Below are 17,867 nucleotides of genomic sequence, written 5' to 3' on the forward strand. Positions count from 1 at the left end.
CGTTGCCTTGTGCATGGAAAGCCTTCCAGCAGCTGCAAATAATTGTATAGTGGCGCACGTGGAGCAAAACAATTGAGAGGTAAACAAATTACAATGCCACTGTTTTTAACGTACCCGTTTACTACTCATTATACGACGCTTTTTCAGTCAATTCTATTTTTTCAGGATTGCATTCAACAGAATTAATAACAGTTGTGTTTTCGTTGTTTTAAGATGTTATGTGTGCGCCGATATTTGAGACAGTTTGGTCCATAGAAGAGCAGTGAGGGCACTGCGCCTATCTACAAGTCTGTTTTTGAGTTTCCGAGAGCAGGCACCATGCAACGTGAGAGTGGAGAGCAGCAGAGTCCCGTGCAGCAAGCGCCGCTCTCCTCGACCAATGAAAACATTCCTGGGCGTAACTGGGCGGGGTTGTTGCTAACTGGGAGCCAATGAGTTTGTTCAATAAAAATTACCATGGAACCGATACAGGGCACGTGTACCTATGCGTGTAGACTGACTTGGGTGAAGCGAAATGTGTGCCATACAATAGAACCGAAACGGAGCAGGGGAGTGAAGTCAAGCATCTCTATGGTCCATACCGTTTGAATTAAGATATTACTTATTAAAAAGGACATTACACTTTTGAAAGGACAAAATATAAATTAAAGGTAAGGTTTATTTTTATTTGTATACATTAACAGTGCTCGCGCTTTGGGAGTAGCGTTTGAATGAAACGTCAGCCAATACCAACTAGCTATGTAGACCCTTGACACAAAATACTATTTCAAATATTGAATTTTTCCGGTTTGTTTACAGTTTTTGTTGATAATTGATACCTTGCCATATATTTATTTATAGGTAGTCGCATATTGTGTATTTATTGCTCGTGTTATTTTATTATTATTGTATTTTTTCTGTCTGCATTGTTGAGAAGGGCTGGTAAACGCATTCAACTGTTAGTCAACACCAGCTGTTCACAAAGCATATGACAAAAACTAACTAAATAATCTAATCAAAATGTATCTAAAGATCACCCGGCAGCTAACATGACCACGCGGGCTCAAATACATCCACTGAGCAATGAAGACTTGCTGCTTTTGGCTCGTTGACTGTGACTTTGATTGACCCAAAAGAATAACAACGTTCTAACTAATTATGCATGGGGATAGGGTCTATGCGCATGTGCGAAGTTTACTCTTAAGTGTTGAAAATGTGACGTATTATAACTTTGTTGTAACGTTAACTTTATCGTGTTACTGTATTTCAAACACATTACATTTTCACTTGCAAGAGTGTCCTGTAGCTAGTCCCCCCTCTATCCTAAAAAAAAAAAAAACATTTGTTCCAACAGTTCTGTTTCATGGTAACAACAATGTAATTGTAATATGATTTAGGTAGATCTCTGGACGTGGTTCAAATGAACGATATACTATTACTTTTCCGCTGGTCTAACCCTGATGAAATGTTCACGAACTCCCAAATGTCGCTTGTTGTTGAAAACGAATACATTGTATCTATAATTGTCGCATATTTTTAAGTCGAACCCTATTGCCCCCCCCCCCCCCCCCCACCTCTCTGGAATCATCTCCCATATTTGAAGAAATCCTGTCTGGCCTAATGTTTCTAAAATGATGGATGTGCACTTGCCTTGTGCATGGCAGCAATGGTCACCTAATAACTTTAGAATGACCAGCTTTGCTGAACATGCCAGCCATCAGGCTTTTACAAAGGGGAGAGGGAGACGAGTAGGTGGGAGAACATATGCAGAATAGAGGGGGACTGTGTCTTATTGATAGTGGCCATGAAGACACAACGGAACAGATAACACTCAGCACTTTCAAAATAAACCACAGTTAGCCTAACCGAAACTTACTGTCCTGACCTGGCCGAAATAAGAGGACACCCAAAACCAACGGATTAGGATAGACACAGGTCACGATCACTAGAGGGGGGACGGGGAGAGCCAAGGACTCGTACACCACTGTGACTCGGACTCAGCCTAATGGTATCTGTCTGAGAAAACAACGTAATCCTTTGGAAGCAGGTGTCCTCGTTAGCAAACGGCTACAGCAGCGTTGCTGGGTAAAGGCCACGCACCTCTCCAGGCGAGACAGTGAAAAGGCCCGTGTCGATGGCGCTGGGCTGTAGGGTTGCGTTAGAGCTTGGATGTGTTTTCTAGACGGGTCACTGTTGGTGGCCTCTTCTAAGAAACAGCACGTTATCCTAGAGGAATACGTTTGGTTTACCTCAGAGAGGTGTGTGTGGTTCATTGGGCGTAAACAACAATGGTCTGTTCACGTGTACCTATTTTCTCGCTTTAATATTTTACACGAAACCGGAGAGACTTCTGGAACCTGTTGGTGACATCCATTATCGCATTATGCCCCGTGGTTGTTTCTTGCATGGCATCAACAAGTCACTGGCGGGACAGTCTGTGTGTTAGAGGAGCCAGTGCCACCTGGCTAACAAAGCATGCTGGGAGATTTCATTGGAAGTTTAGTAGGTAGGTTGCATATCAGTGAGTGACTGGCGTAGAAGGTTGAGGAAATAACTTTTATAGATTGTAACATTACGTTTCTGTACTTGTTACATTCACAGTTTCTCCAGTGTTATGGGTGTCATTACCAGCTCAATCAACTGTTTCACAACTGTAATGCCACTTTGCAGTCGCCTTTTTTACAGATCACGTCTTATCGCAATAGTCAAGTAAGTCCACACCAATTATGTTGTCAGGTCACACTGTAAGTGGCAGTTTCTAAGGAAACGAACAACTTCACTGTGGCTCTTGACAGCGGCCCTCAAGTAAAAGCGTTTTGATGCAGGCTAAAGGCTTGTGTGGAAAAAGTCGGCCAATCGGTCTAATATGCTAGGTTTTGAGAAGAAAGCTGCTTGGGAAATGGATTTGACAGTTTCTCATGAGCTTGAACATTTGGGTCATTTACAGTTTTCTATTGAGCATGGCTCTCTCTGATGGCCATTGTGGTCATTGAATGGTTTGCTTGGGCACATTGCATTTATATGTGGCGTCAGTGCTGATGAGCCTACGTCTCGGTCAGCTCTGACAACTACTGTTACTTGGAATGTATTGATTGAATGATTGGAAATGTACAATCATGTCTCCAGTTCTTCTCTTTTGGTGGCTGTTTTTTAATCCATTATTTAGTGTAGTCTATGACGACTCGTGGTTTTAATGCGCAAGTCTATTAAAACCACAACACTTGAGCCTTAGGCCTAATAATAATAATATCATGATGATATATAAATGGCTCCTGTAATTACAGTGTGATGGCACACAAAATTACTTTCCCCTGCTGAAATAAATCGATTTAGTTACTCGTCGGTACTGGGTCATTCAAAATCCTATACATTGGCCTACTAAATATGGGTCCGACTTGGGCTGCATCAGTTGAGTTGATGAGGTTAGTCTCCTAAGGTGTGAGGGAGGGGTAGGTAACCTGTCGTCATATCGTGACAATTTTTATATCAGGATGTCATTATTTTGAAGAAGGCATAGTTAATGTATTTTTTTTCTTAATAAATATGTTTATCACTACTGTGGGAAATACATTTTTTTAAATCGCTATTTAGAAAAAAAACAGACTCTTAGCAGGCCCATTTGGTATTTCATCAGAGTGGTGCGGCCACTGTGAGAAACATGCACAGTACTGAGTTCTCTGTCATTGGCTGGGCGCTCTTGTCCAATGAGCAGCCTGCAAGGCTCGGGTAAAGCACAGCAGAGTACACGTGCATCATGTGTTCACACAGAGCAACAGAAGGGAGCGCTGACGGGCCAATAAAATCCCAGTAGACTCCGGGAGTTATATGCAAGGGACAGAATTTACAGGCGCGCATAGAGAAACCAACGGACCCGCCCGCCTCAAACCTATGACTGTGAATGATTTCATATTTAATGCACATATGATCACGCATAACTTTAATCGTTTTGAGTAGTTTGAGCCATATGCCATCTTCTCTGCTACCTCTTAGCAACATTAGTAGAGGATAATTGTACACATGTTTCTGATTCATCGACATGCGCCAGCCACATGCCTCTGCAACCCCATCTGCACATTGTGGTAGGAATTTAATTTATTAGCCATTTCTAGATGTATTGTAGTTACATTGATGCTCTGTAATGCATGCATTTCTCAATATGGGACATAATGTTATTGTTCTTGCCTTTTTTAGATTCTTTACAAGAATTCTCGGCTATTTTACTGCTGTTTATAAAAAATGAGGGGTAAAATAACCCCCAAAAAAGGTTGATTTCGTCGACCGCTGGATGCACTTGAACTTCAGCTCTTAATCGTTTGTTACATAACAGGAATAGACCACAGTTGTAAACGCTTTTGTGAGTCTACAACTGTAAAACTGGGGCTGGAGGGAGGGACAATTATTTGAACAAAGCATGTGTATTGAACTGTGTAGTTGGCGTCATCTGTAAGCAGGAAGTTGCCACTTATATTGAGAAGTTGTATTTATGTACACAATGCTGCAATATTGTTGTATTAGGGTGGCACAATGCCATGTTGAGAAACTCATCTGGGTACATCCCGGCTTTTTCACAACATTTCCCCCCGTTTCCCCACTGGCTTTCGCACTCTGACGCACTCCTCGTCGGATTTCCTGTCATTATTACACAGCTTTGAACAGTCAATATATTTCCTGCCAATATTTCTTCATTCAGAGAAAAAGCTTTTTTTTTTAGCTTGAATCAGGATCCAGTTAGCCCAAGTTTGGATAGAGCACACCCTAACGGCAATAAATGGGTAAAAGCCAGGCACCGTTAGGCCCGTAGTTAATATTATCCTAATAATACTGAGTTATAATGACTCTGTCATATCATGGTTGGGGTTAGGTTTAGGGTTAGGCTAGGTGAGTGTAGGAATGGGGTACTGGGACTGCGTGGCTGGCTGGGTGTGACTGCTTCAGGCGTTAGCGGTTGGGCCCGGGAGGTGATATGGATGGGGCCCAGGAGGTGATATGGATGGGGCCCGGGAGGTGATATGGATGGGGCCCGGGAGGTGATATGGATGGGGCCCGGGAGGTGATATGGATGGGGCCCGGGAGGTGATATGGATGGGGCCCGGGAGGTGATATGGATGGGGCCCTGGGTCATGGCAGCTGTATCCATGTACCACAGTAGCCTGAGAACAGTTACCCAGTCTGGGAAGTATGCATGAATGTATCCATCTCCCAGTTGAGGCAGTGACTGTGTTGTGCTGTTGTGTGTCATCCGTATGTCTACTGACCAGGTCTGTCTGCCACCCAGACCAACAGTTTAACATGGTGACACAGGGTTTGGTCCAACATGGCTATTGTAGTGTATATCGATGGTGTCTTGTCTATCAAATTAGTATGAGTCGATTCATCCAATCTACTTGCATTCACTTTATAAGATAATGTGTTTTACCATGTACCGGTAATCCAAGGTGATGTTCTTTCCTTGTTGTTGTTTTTAAAAAATGTAATCACATCCGGCCTTGTCACTCATCACACACTAATACACGCATTTACTAAATTAGGCTTATCCTTCCCGAGTCATCAGCTTCTTTCTGAGCCCTTTCACTCAGACTGAGAACTAAGACGGCTCTTCGGTGACGGTGCGCTGCTGGATTTAAAACCTGGCTGCTGTCGACACTGCCTGCGTCACCCCAATTACAGGCCACCGGATGTGGGAGAGAGAGCTTCTAGTTCTAAATATTTGTGGGATTAGGGGGAGATGTCTCTGGGGAATGACTAGAGAAGGAACATTACCTGGGTACAGGACCGGCCTGCCGGTGATCCGGCGAAGGACCATTCAGGAATAACCGGTGATCTTTATGGCGCCAACCCAGGGAGAGTGATGTTCTTAATTGAACAGACTTAATTTTGTTTTTTAACTTGTTCTGCAAGAGAATCAGAGCTGAAATGACAAGTTTGCTGGCAGCAATTGGGATTTTGTTCCATTTTTCGTTTATCGGTACTGGGGTGCATATTGACAGCAGATGGGCTGCAGATGGGCGTCTTTCTATTGCAAGCTGGAGGGAGGCCTGGTTTGCACAGGTTGTCTGGGAAATGGACCAACAGTTGGGTGCTGTTCACATGTGCAGACACACACACAGACAGACAGACACACACACACAGACACACACACACACAGACACACACACACACACAGACACACACAGACACACACACACACACACAGACACACACACACAGCCAGACTCATCCATGCTGGGCAGCTTGGAACCAGCTTTAACTGCATGCTGCTCTCAAAGACAGACCAGCTGACAGAGACTCAGGGGTAGTGTTGTACCCACACAGATGGACAGATGGGGAGCTAGACAGAAGGAAGAACAAAATGATGTATACTATTAATAGTAAAGGTATTGACAGGTGTGGAGACACACACACACACACAGAGAGAGAGATACAAGTCAGCTGTCTGCAATGGGTTTATTTGATATTCCCTTTTGCTTTCAACTGAAAAGGTGGCCTCCATTTCAACTGAAAAGGTGGCCTCCATTTCAACTGAAAAGGTGGCCTCCATTTGAGGCCTTGAAGCTTCCGGAACCCCATGGTACATCAAAGGAGCTTCAGTATGTTGTTTTTTATAGCCACTATCAAAGGGTTATGGAGTTGGCACCGCAAGTATTGACTAGGAGACCCCCTCACTATATATACAGTGAGGGGGAAAAAGTATTTGATCACCTGCTGATTTTGTACGTTTGCCCACACAAAAACATGATCAGTCTATACTTTTAATGGTAGGTTTATTTGAACAGTGAGAGACAGATTAACAACAAAAAAATCCAGAAAAACGCATGTCAAAAATGTTATAAATTGATTTGCATTATAATGATGGAAATAAGTATTTGACCCCTCTGCAAAACATGACTTAGTACTTGGTGGCAAAACCCTTGTTGGCAATTACAGAGGTCAGACGTTTCTTGTAGTTGGCCACCAGGTTTGCACACATCTCAGGAGGGATTTTGTTCCACTCCTCTTTGCAGATCTTCTCCAAGTCATTAAGGTTTCGAGGCTGACGTTTGGCAACTCGAACCTTCAGATTTTCTATGCGATTAAGGTCTGGAGACTGGCTAGGCCACTCCAGGACCTTAATGTGCTTCTTCTTGAGCCACTCCTTTGTTGCCATGGCCGTGTGTTTTGGGTCATTGTCATGCTGGAATACCCATCCATGACCCATTTTCAATGCCCTGGCTGAGGGAAGGAGGTTCTCACCCAAGATTTGATGGTACATGGCCCCGTCCATCGTCCCTTTGATGGGATGAAGTTGTCCTGTCCCCTTAGCAGAAAAACACCCCCAAAGCATAATGTTCCACCTCCATGTTTGACGGTGGGGATGGTGTTCTTGGGGTCATAGGCAGCATTCCTCCTCCTCCAAACACGGCGAGTTGAGTTGATACCAAAGAGCTCGATTTTGGTCTCATCTGACCACAACACTTTCACCCAGTTCTCCTCTGAATCATTCAGATGTTCATTGGCAAACTTCAGACGGCCCTGTATATGTGCTTTCTTGAGCAGGGGGACCTTGCGGGCGCTGCAGGATTTCAGTCCTTTACGGCGTAGTGTGTTACCAATTGTTTTCTTGGTGACTATGGTCCCAGCTGCCTTGAGATCATTGACAAGATCCTCCTGTGTAGTTCTGGGCTGATTCCTCACCGTTCATGATCATTGCAACTCCACGAGGTGAGATCTTGCATGGAGCTCCAGGCCGAGGGAGATTGACAGTCTTTTGTGTTTTTTCCATTTGCGAATAATCGCACCAACTGTTGTCACCTTCTCACCAAGCTGCTTGGCAATGGTCTTGTAGCCCATTCCAGCCTTGTGTAGGTCTACAATCTTGTCCCTGACATCCTTGGAGAGCTCTTTGGTCTTGGCCATGGTGGAGAGTTTGGAATCTGATTGATTGATTGCTTCTGTGGACAGGTGTCTTTTTATACAGGTAACAAGCTGAGATTAGGAGCACTCCCTTTAAGAGTGTGCTCCTAATCTCAACTCGTTACCTGTATAAAAGACACCTGGAGGCCAGAAATCTTTCTGATTGAGAGGGGGTCAAATACTTATTTCCCTCATTAAAATGCTAATCATTTTTGACATGCGTTTTTCTGGATTTTGTTGTTGTTATTCTGTCTCTCACTGTTCAAATAAACCTACCATTAAAATTATAGACTGATCATTTCTTTGTCAGTGGGCAAACTTACAAAATCAGCAGGGGATCAAATACTTTTTCCCCCTCACTGTATCTGTAGGCCAAACCTCACACAAAGCCCACTGTACTGCAGTTTGGACAAAGCAAGATACTATTGTACTGGTACAAAGCAGCCTAAGGTTGACACAATGCATAGACCAGCTTCAATACATCAGACTAATCCTATCTTAAGAGAAGACTTGAGCACAATGAAGTCTAACCTGTTGTTTTTCACCCCCTCACCAGGTGGCCTGTAGCACAGAGAGTAACGGCAACACGGCACCGAGAGTAACGGCGACACGGCACCGAGAGTAACGGCAACACGGCACCGAGAGTAACGGCAACACGGCACCGAGAGTAACGGCAACACGGCACCGAGAGTAACGGCAACACGGCACCGAGAGTAACGGCAACACGGCACCGAGAGTAACGGCGACACGGCACCGAGAGTAACGGCGACACGGCACCGAGAGTAACGGCGACACGGCACCGAGAGTAACGGCAACACGGCACAGAGAGTAACGGCAACACGGCACAGAGAGTTACGGCACAGAGCAGGCGAGACGCCAAGAGAGAAGTAGAGACTTGTTATTTTCTCTTTCCCAGTCAGTTTTGTCTTGAGCAGAAGCAGCAGCGTCTCTCTATCAGTCCATCTGTGACAGTCGTGTTTGGCTACTCCGTTTCATAAGCAAAATATTATCTCTCCCTTCGGTTCCAAATCCGCGGGTGTATCTCCTCACCCTTCAGCACTTTAAAGGAGGGTTTCAGCAAAAACAAATATTTCATATTTTTTTTTACATTTTCAGGAGAAACAATGTTTTCTCTCCTTAGTGTTTTATCAACCAATCAACCAATCATGATTCACAACTACAGTCACACTAGTCCCACCTAATCAACTGGAAAATATAATTTTCTATAATTATCTTACATTACACTTGGTGAGAGAGCTTTATCTCAACCAAGCCTAACCAGCCTCTTTCTAACCTATTATGAGTTATGACAACTCAAACTCCGCCCCTGGCAATGACACTCGGGGGCGAGTGGGAAGCACCAATGAGGAGGAGGCGGGAACAGGAGTGAGCTCCCCCGGGAGCAACAACAACAGTGGCAGCCAATCGGGAACGTCGGACTCGGCCAATCGGGAGCGAGGATCCTCTCCAAGTGGATCCGGCTCCGGTGGCTCGTCCGGAAGGGACCAGAGGGGTCCCAGCTCAGATGACGGGGACACTTTATCCAGCGGGAACGACTCCGGGGAGAGGGACCCGAGTGAAGGAGGGAGCGGGTCCAGGGGACATCAGTCCAGGAGTTCCCACTGCTCCTCCAGCCAGAAGGACTCGGGCATGATGCTGGAGAACACAGAGAGCAACAAGAGCTCTAACTCCCAGTCCCAGAGCCCGTCTCCCCCTAGCAGTTCCCTGGCCTACAGCCTGCTGTCAGCCAGCTCAGAGCAGGACCCTCCTTCCACCTCCGGCTGCAGCAGCAATGAGCAGCACCAGACGGCCCGTGTCCAGACCCAGAAGGAGATGCTGAAAGCCCTGAAGGAGCTCAAGGTCCGCCTGCCGGCCGAGTGCAAGGGCAAAGGTCGCTCCAGCACCCTGGATGCCCTCAAGTACGCCCTGAACTGTGTGAAGCAGGTTCGGGCCAACCAGGAGTACTACCACCAGTGGAGCGTGGAGGAGTGCCACGGCTGCAGCCTGGATCTGTCCTCATACACCGTTGAGGAGCTGGACAACATCACCTCCGAGTACACCCTAAAAAACACAGTACGTCAACATCCTCAAAACAATGACTAAGCATTTCACACACATTCAAATTCACTTTGTTTTTTTAAAAGTAACATTCTGTAATGCAGTCGAATCTCACAGTACGAAAGCAATCATTCCTGACTCACACTCTTCCTCCCTCCTCCTCTCTACTCCTCCCTCTAGGACACCTTCTCCATGGCGGTGTCCTTCCTGACAGGCAAGGTGGTGTACATCTCCCCCCAGGGCTCGTCCCTGCTGCGCTGCAAGCCAGAGAGGCTCCATGGGGCCATCTTCTCTGAGCTGCTGGCTCCCCAAGACGTCAGCACCTTCTACAGCAGCACGGCCCCCTGCCGCCTGCCCCCCTGGGCCACCTGCATGGGCTCTGTCTCCCCACCGACAGACTGCACCCAGGAGAAGTTCATGTACTGTCGCATCAGCGCCGACCGGGCACAGGGAGGTGAGATGAAATACCACCCCTTCCGCATGACCCCCTACCAGCTAACCCTGAGGGACTTTGACACGTCAGACCCCCAGCCCTGCTGTCTGCTCATCGCTGAGCGGGTACACTCCGGATACGAAGCTCCCAGGATCCCTGCGGACAAGAGGATTTTTTCCACCAGTCATACTCCCAGCTGTCTCTTCCAGGAAGTAGATGAAAGGGCTGTGCCGTTGCTGGGATACCTCCCCCAGGACCTGGTGGGAACCCCCGTGCTGCTCTACCTCCACCCAGAGGACAGACCCATCATGGTGGCCATACACAGGAAGAGTAAGTACACACATCTTTTATTCTGTCTTTCTCCACATCTTTCAATCTTATTTGACTCTTTTTACTATTTTAGTCTCATTCTGTCTGGTTTACTGAATCCTGTCGTCTCTGTCTCTCTCACTCTCTCTCTTTCTGTAAAGCTTGCAGTGTTCTTGCATTCTAACCCCTTTTCTCTCCATCTTCCAGTCCTCCAGTCTGCGGGCCAGCCCTTCGACAGCTCTCCGCTGAGGATGTGTGCCCGCAGCGGGGAGTACGTGACCATCGACACCAGCTGGTCCTCCTTCATCAACCCCTGGAGCAGGAAGGTGGCCTTCATCGTGGGGCGCCACAAAGTTCGAACCAGCCCCCTGAACGAGGACGTGTTCACCCCTCTGCGGGGGTGCGAGGGCCGGCCCGTGGCCCCGGAGGTCGTGCAGCTGAGCGAGCAGATCCACCGTCTCCTGGTGCAGCCGGTGCACAGCGGTGGGTCGCAGGGTTACAGCAGCCTGGGCTCAAATGGATCCCACTCCCATGAGCAGCGGTACCGCAGCGCCGCGTCCGACAGCAAGTCCACCAACGCCATGGAGGCCATGGAAGCAGCCGTGGTCGCCCTGCACAAACCGGTGAGTGGAATGGAGACACACAGAGACGCACCAAAAACCTACACGCACACACAGGTCTTCATATTTTACGTTAGTCATTTAGCAGACTCTTATCCAGAGCGACTTACAGGCGCAATTAGTTAAGTGCCTTGCTCAAGGGCACATCAACAGATTTTTCACCTATTTGGCTCGGGGATTCAAACCAGCGACCTTTTGGTTACTGGCACAACGCTCTTAACCGCTAGGCTACCTGCCGCCCCGTATATTCACCCCACTGACGTCTGACCATCGTTGTCCTCTCGTTCCCCAAGATGACGTTCCAGCAGATCTGCAAGAACGTGCACATGGTCAAGACCAGCGGGCAGCAGGTCTTCATCGACTCTCGCAACCGAGCCCCGCCCCGGCGACACGCCGTAACCACGCTACGAGCCATTGGAGAAGTGGACCCCATCAAGAGTCTGATCCCGGAGGTGGTGTGCCCACCCAAAACCCCGGTGCCCAACACCCAGCAGCTGGTGAAGGAGACCCCCGGTGACTACAGCTACCAACAGATCAACAGTCTGGACAGCATCATAAGGTATTTACTGGTGTGCATAATGATGGTATTAATAGTGATTTTATTGTGAATAATGATGGTATTAATAGTGATTTTATTATGAATAATGATGGTATTAATAGTGATTTTAGTGTGAATAATTATGGTATTAGTAGTGATTTTATTGTGAATAATTATGGTATTTTATTGCGAATAGTGAAGTGATTAATAATGATTCAATTTATGGGCTGAATCCTAAATTGAAATCAAGTGCACTTCATAAACTGAACCAAATTGACTTACGCTGTCACTTCCTCTTCCCCTCCCAGGTACTTGGACGGCTGTAACGTTCCCAACACGGTTAAGAGGAAGTTTGGCTCGTCCTCTGGCCCGTCCACATCGGACGAAGACATACAGCAGCAGGAAACCGCTGGGAACGCAAAAGGTACATTCACACTACAGCCCCTGTTAGATAGACTCTGTGTTCCAGGTCACACTACAGCCCCTGTTAGATAGACTCTGTGTTCCAGGTCACACTACAGCCCCTGTTAGATAGACTCTGTGTTCCAGGTCACACTACAGCCCCTGTTAGATAGACTCTGTGTTCCAGGTCACACTACAGCCCCTGTTAGATAGACTCTGTGTTCCAGGTCACACTACAGCCCCTGTTAGATAGACTCTGTGTTCCAGGTCACACTAGTCTGTATACCACGTGTCTCTATATTAGACTTTGACTAGACCACTGGTCTCTGCAGTCCACACACCACAGGAGAAACAGGACACACGAGTGCGAGAGAGTGTGAAAGAGTGTGTCGAGAGCGAGGGGACTCTTAAAGAGAACTTCCGTCTGTTCTATAAAGGCCTGCTTGTTGTGACACGCTTGAAATAAACTGGGGAGGGGGGGGCGGGGTTTACCATGAGAGCAATCCGTAGGATTGACTCACCTAGGTCTGTACGTTGGTCTGTGTGTGTGTGTGTGTGTGTGTTGGGTGCTTGTTGCTGCGTGTGCATGGCGCTGCAGGTGGTCCAGCGACTACAGTCACCTTGGTTGGGGACTCAGCGGGGGTACCCCCCCTGGCCTTGCGCAGCCACAAGGCGGAGAGCGTAGCCTCAGTCAACTCTCAGTGCAGCTTCAGCAGTACCATCGTCCACGTGGGAGACAAGAAGCCCCCCGAGTCAGGTGGGCTAGACAACATGGCGGCCACGCTTGTCTTCTTGCCTGGACTCCTATTAAACTAGTGTTCTGTCACTGGAGTCTGTCAACTATCTGCCACCAGTGTCTGTCCGTGGAATCTCTCGCAGTTACTTGATAGTAACTCGTAGTTGCTTGTCGTTGCTCTGTCTTGTCTTTTTGTGGTAATTGTTTTCCATCTATCTCTCGCTTCATTGCTTGTTTTTAGCTCTTTTGTGTCTCTTCTGTCTCCTTCTGTCTCTCAAGCCACAGAGTCCAGCCTGTGTTTCTGAAACTGTCTCTTAACGTCTCCTCATTCTCTCTCTGTCTCCTGCACAGACGTTGTCATGGAAGGTGCTCCTCCCACTCCTACGCCAGCCACTCCCACGACCAAGTCTCCTCCCACCGCCATCATCGCCCCTCCCCCGCCCAAAACGACCTCTCCACCCAGCCGGAGAGGAGTTGGCCTGACCAAGGAGCTGCTCTCTGCCCACACGCAGCAGGAGGAGCAGGCCTTCCTCTGTCGCTTCAGTGACCTGAGCCAGCTGAGGGTGTTCGAGCCAGCCTCGGCCCTGCGCTGCCCGCTCCCCACCGGCAACACCCGCGCCAGAGGTAAAAATGCATTTTGTCAACAACACTCTTTTCAACAACTAGGTTTTTTAACTCGGGCCACCTATCCAACTGCACTGAACTCCATACTATACTGTTCCTGTTCCTTTATAACTTATGCATCTTTCTCTCTCTCTCAGGAGTGCATTGTTCTCCTGACTACCCTGCAGCTGGAGGAAGCAGTGGCCGCCGTGGAGCCAAGAGGCTGAAGCAGCAGGAGTCCTCAGAACAGAGGGGCCCTCTGGCTCTGGGCCTGACCGGACTCCTCAGGGGCCCCAACGTCGGCCCCAGGAACTCCACCTACACCCTCCCAATGATGCCCCTGGGGCCTCCCACCACCACCTCCTCCTCCTGGCCCGCCTCCGTGGGATCCCAGGCCAGCCTGCCTTCCGTGCCCTACCTCCCGGGCACGCTTCCCCTCTACCCCATCTACCCTCCTCTCTCCCAGCCCATGCAGAACCAGATGGTACCTCCTATGATGACCCTGGTGCTGCCCAACTACATGTTCCCACAGCTCAACCCCAACATGCCCCAGATGGCCACAGCCATGAACACGATGGGATGCCCCATGCCCCAGCCGGGAGCCAGCATGGTTACCCCCGGCCCACAGCAATTCTTCAACCCCAGCGCGGGTTTCCCCTTCCCCGGTACCAACGCCACGCCATGCCCCATGCCTACGATGCCCTCAATGCTCTCACTCATGCAAACCGCTGTGCCCATCCAGGCCCAACGGCCAGTCTCTAGCCCCAGCACCCCCCAGTCATGTAGTCAAGTACCGGCCGACCGTGAGGGTGCAGAGTCGCCCCTCTTCCACTCTCGCTGCTCCTCCCCGCTCAACCTGCTGCAGCTGGTGGAGGAGTCGCCCAGCAACCGGTTGGAGGTCGCCACGGCGCTGGCTGCTGCCGCGCAACAGGCCACGCCTCCCGCACAAGGGACTCGGGGGAGATCGGCAGATAACTCCAAGGAGAACGTGAGTTGAAAAGATGTCTCTAAATGTACATTGTGTTCATTATAGTTTGAACTCGATACGTTTTGCTAAGGTGTTACATTTTACATTTACATCATTTAGCAGACGCTCTTATCCAGAGCGACTTACAAATTGGATTACTTAAGACTAATCTCTCTCTCCTTCCTCTCTTCAGGCCAATTCCAACCAGGATGCTGAGTCCACCTCCAGTGGCCTACTGGACCTGCTCCTGCAGGAGGACTCCCGCTCACGCACCGGCTCAGCTGCCTCAGGCTCCGGGTCCTCTGGCTCTGGGTTAGGGTCTTCTGGATCCGGATCTGGGTCCTTGGGCACTGGGTCCAACGGCTGCAGCTCCTCAGGCAGTGGAACTAGTGAGTATCCCCTCAATACAGCCTGACATGGTAGATAGAGTAGAACACGGTGACATTCAAATGGCGTTCTAATATCACCTAGAACCTTTTGAAATGTCAAATCTTCTAGCTGTCACTCAAACATAAAGTGTTCACACTGACAACTCCAGCTGGTTAAGATCTTGACCCCTAACAACCTCTTCCAATCGTCTCCCCCCCCCCCAGGTCGCAGTCGGAGTAGCCACACCAGCAAGTACTTCGGCAGCATCGACTCGTCAGAGAACGAGCACTCCCGCAGGCAGCCAGCAGGTGGCAGCAGAACAGGGGGAGACGGAGAAGAGCAGTTCATCTGGTGTGTCCTGCAGGACCCCATCTGGCTCCTCATGGCCAACACTGACCGCAAGGTGATGATGACCTACCAGCTGCCCACCAAGGACAGGGAGACGGTTCTGCGGCAGGACCGCGAGGCCCTGAGGGCCATGCACAAACACCAGCCCCGCTTCAGTGAGGACCAGAAGAGAGAACTGAGCCAGGTCCACCCCTGGATATGCACCGGTCGCCTTCCCCGCGCCATCAACATCTCGGTATGCACCCCCCCACAACAACCATGTCCCCTCAAACGTAACTTTTTATTTGGTTTGTTTTATGTGATCATTTTAACATAGACCTACAGCCATATGACCTGTTTCATCCATAAGTGATCATACTGGAAATGTTTTGGCCGTCAGCTAACCCTCCTCTACACCTCTCTCTCTCTCTCAGGCATGTGTGGGGTGCAAGTCTCCCCCCGCCATCGCAGCCGCCGCCCCGTTTGACATGGAGATCCGCGACATGGAGCAGTGCACCGCTACTCAGGAGAAGGCCCCCTTACCAGAGACCGCCATGGACCAGGGAGGAGAGGCTCACAGAGAGGAGCGGGAGGGGCATGCGGCGCACTCCGAAACGCAAGGCAACGTCCAGGAAATGACAACAGAGGAGCAGGAAGTGACCTCGCCAACGGAGGAGGAGAAAGCGAGGGCTGGCGAAACCGACATGACCCACTGAAGGGTTGAGAATAGCTCAAGAACACAAATTTGTTGTGACTTTTCCTTCCAACTGACAGACGCCACGCTAAGAGATGCAAATTCCAGGCCCAAATGTCCAACGCTAATCCGAGAGACTCAAGACTTTTGTTCACAGGCGGTTGCGAGTAATCAAAGTGCATTCTTTTCATATTATCTGGGACTACTGCCATGTCAGTGTCCCTATTGGCTGGTGGTCAGATCATTTGGGACTCTGGGTCCAATCAGTCACTGCACTTTGTGGATCCCATCACCAGTGTGACTGTGGTTGTGACAGAGGCCGTCATCATGACAGAAAGCCTTGGAAGCACGGGGGACACAGCACACCGTTTGAATCAGCGTACCGTTGTATTGTACACACCGATATATATTTTTCCTTGTGTATTTATTGAACATGTTAATTTAATAAGAAACGCTAAAGTTGAAAGTGGAGAGGTATGAATGTGTTACTAAATGGATTTTATTTCACACGAAGTCCACTCCCGTTTTGGGATAGAATGGTTTCTCCTGTACAGTTCTAATTCCTGTTGGGAGGATTCATTTCACAGAGAGAGGGAGGGAGTTTAGCGGCTAGACCCCTTGGTTATTTTTCTCTGTTGGAAGGTTTTCGCTGATAACCTGGGATTGTTGTAAATTGATTTGTTTTCTGCATAATTTTTTCCAAACAAACTTTTGGAAATTGTTATTTTTTCAGGTTTACTTTATTTTGTAAGCAGTATGTATATTTTTATATTTTATATCACTGTCAATTCTGTTCCGAGAAGAAATTGAAATTGTCTGTGTTTGTGACGTGTTTGGTCAAAAAACAAAACATTTAGAAAATCAAAGTACCCTCTGATTTCAAGGGAGTAGATATGGGTGTTTCCGTGGTAACACAATCCAATGCGGTGTCACTCTGGACAACAGAGTGACAGTTGAACATCTGGGACCCCTGTCGCCATTCCTGATTGGCTGGGCATTATGGTCACCCTGCAGTGAAACGGTCCATGAAACTTTTGCTGCAAACCTTTCCCTCTGAAAACAGTCCAGGATACTGAACAAGGTAAAAGCTTCCATAACAACAAAGAGAACAGACTTTTGATTGGAGGCATCTATCACAAGGATTCGGAATACTGAAAACCAGATTGGCTGGTTATGGACGGTACACGCCGATGGCAAAGGCTCTGATTGGTTTGAAAGGAGTTTGAACAACACTTCAGAACATTGTTCAGCTCTGAGAGTTTTTAGAGAATATATTTGTTTGACTGTCTCTCCTCTCCTCACTGTACTAGTGATGTGATATTCAGCTTAATTTCCTAATTATTATTTTGTGAATTTGTATAAAAAAAAGTTAATAAATGCAATATCCAATGTTTCATGACTTGTCTTCTGTACTGCACCTGACTCAGGGAATGTAGCCAGTTAACCCAAACTGTATGTACAGTTCCTTTAGATAAGGTATGATAAACCCACAGTTTCAACATCTTTCCTTTAGGTAAATTTTTAGTCATTTAGCAGACGCTCTTATCCAGAGCGACTTACAGTTAGTGAGTGCATACATTTTTTTCATACTGGCCCTCCCCGTGGGAAACGAACCCACAACCCTGGCGTTGCAAGCGCCATGCTCTACCAGCTGAGCTACAGGGGACAGGTAAGGTATGATGAAACCACAGTTTCAACATCTCGGGCAGCAACGAGCTAGTACAATACATCATAGTATTTGTATCCACGTGTTTGGAGGATATATTGGCACGGGTGTTGTTAGGCCTGAGACCAAGTCGAGTGCCGGCAAACCGTGCCAACATATCCTCCAAACACCAGCTCCGAGGGCATTATCGCTTTTATACAACGGGTTACCGACATATTAAAATAATGATTGACATATTGTAATGATGTCATGTCATAGTATCGTGGGGACCAGGTT

The 17,867-nt window shown here is 48.1% G+C and overlaps 1 protein-coding gene across 4 annotated transcripts; it reads left to right on the top strand.

Moving 5' to 3' along the window:
* Nucleotides 1-17,319, top strand: LOC311132778 (period circadian protein homolog 1-like). Of its 4 annotated transcripts, XM_084166096.1 has the most exons (13): nucleotides 1-79; nucleotides 214-650; nucleotides 8,426-9,942; nucleotides 10,108-10,690; nucleotides 10,877-11,292; nucleotides 11,583-11,848; nucleotides 12,136-12,251; nucleotides 12,828-12,986; nucleotides 13,317-13,589; nucleotides 13,727-14,556; nucleotides 14,729-14,924; nucleotides 15,129-15,487; nucleotides 15,666-17,319. In XM_084166096.1, exons 3-13 carry the CDS (start codon nucleotides 9,169-9,171, stop codon nucleotides 15,945-15,947), a joined length of 4,254 nt encoding a protein of 1,417 aa, XP_084022222.1. In that variant the 5' UTR covers nucleotides 1-79; nucleotides 214-650; nucleotides 8,426-9,168; the 3' UTR covers nucleotides 15,948-17,319. The 4 variants fall into 4 exon arrangements, with proteins under 4 accessions (XP_084022222.1, XP_084022225.1, XP_084022224.1 ...); XM_084166099.1 differs by lacking the exon at nucleotides 12,828-12,986 and having other exon boundaries at nucleotides 2-79; XM_084166098.1 differs by lacking the exon at nucleotides 214-650 and having other exon boundaries at nucleotides 9-79.
* Nucleotides 17,320-17,867: the final 548 nt, after the last annotated feature.

This window comes from Coregonus lavaretus (genome assembly GCF_964263955.1).
Source record: "Coregonus lavaretus genome assembly, chromosome: 7".
Taxonomy (NCBI): domain Eukaryota; kingdom Metazoa; phylum Chordata; class Actinopteri; order Salmoniformes; family Salmonidae; genus Coregonus; species Coregonus lavaretus.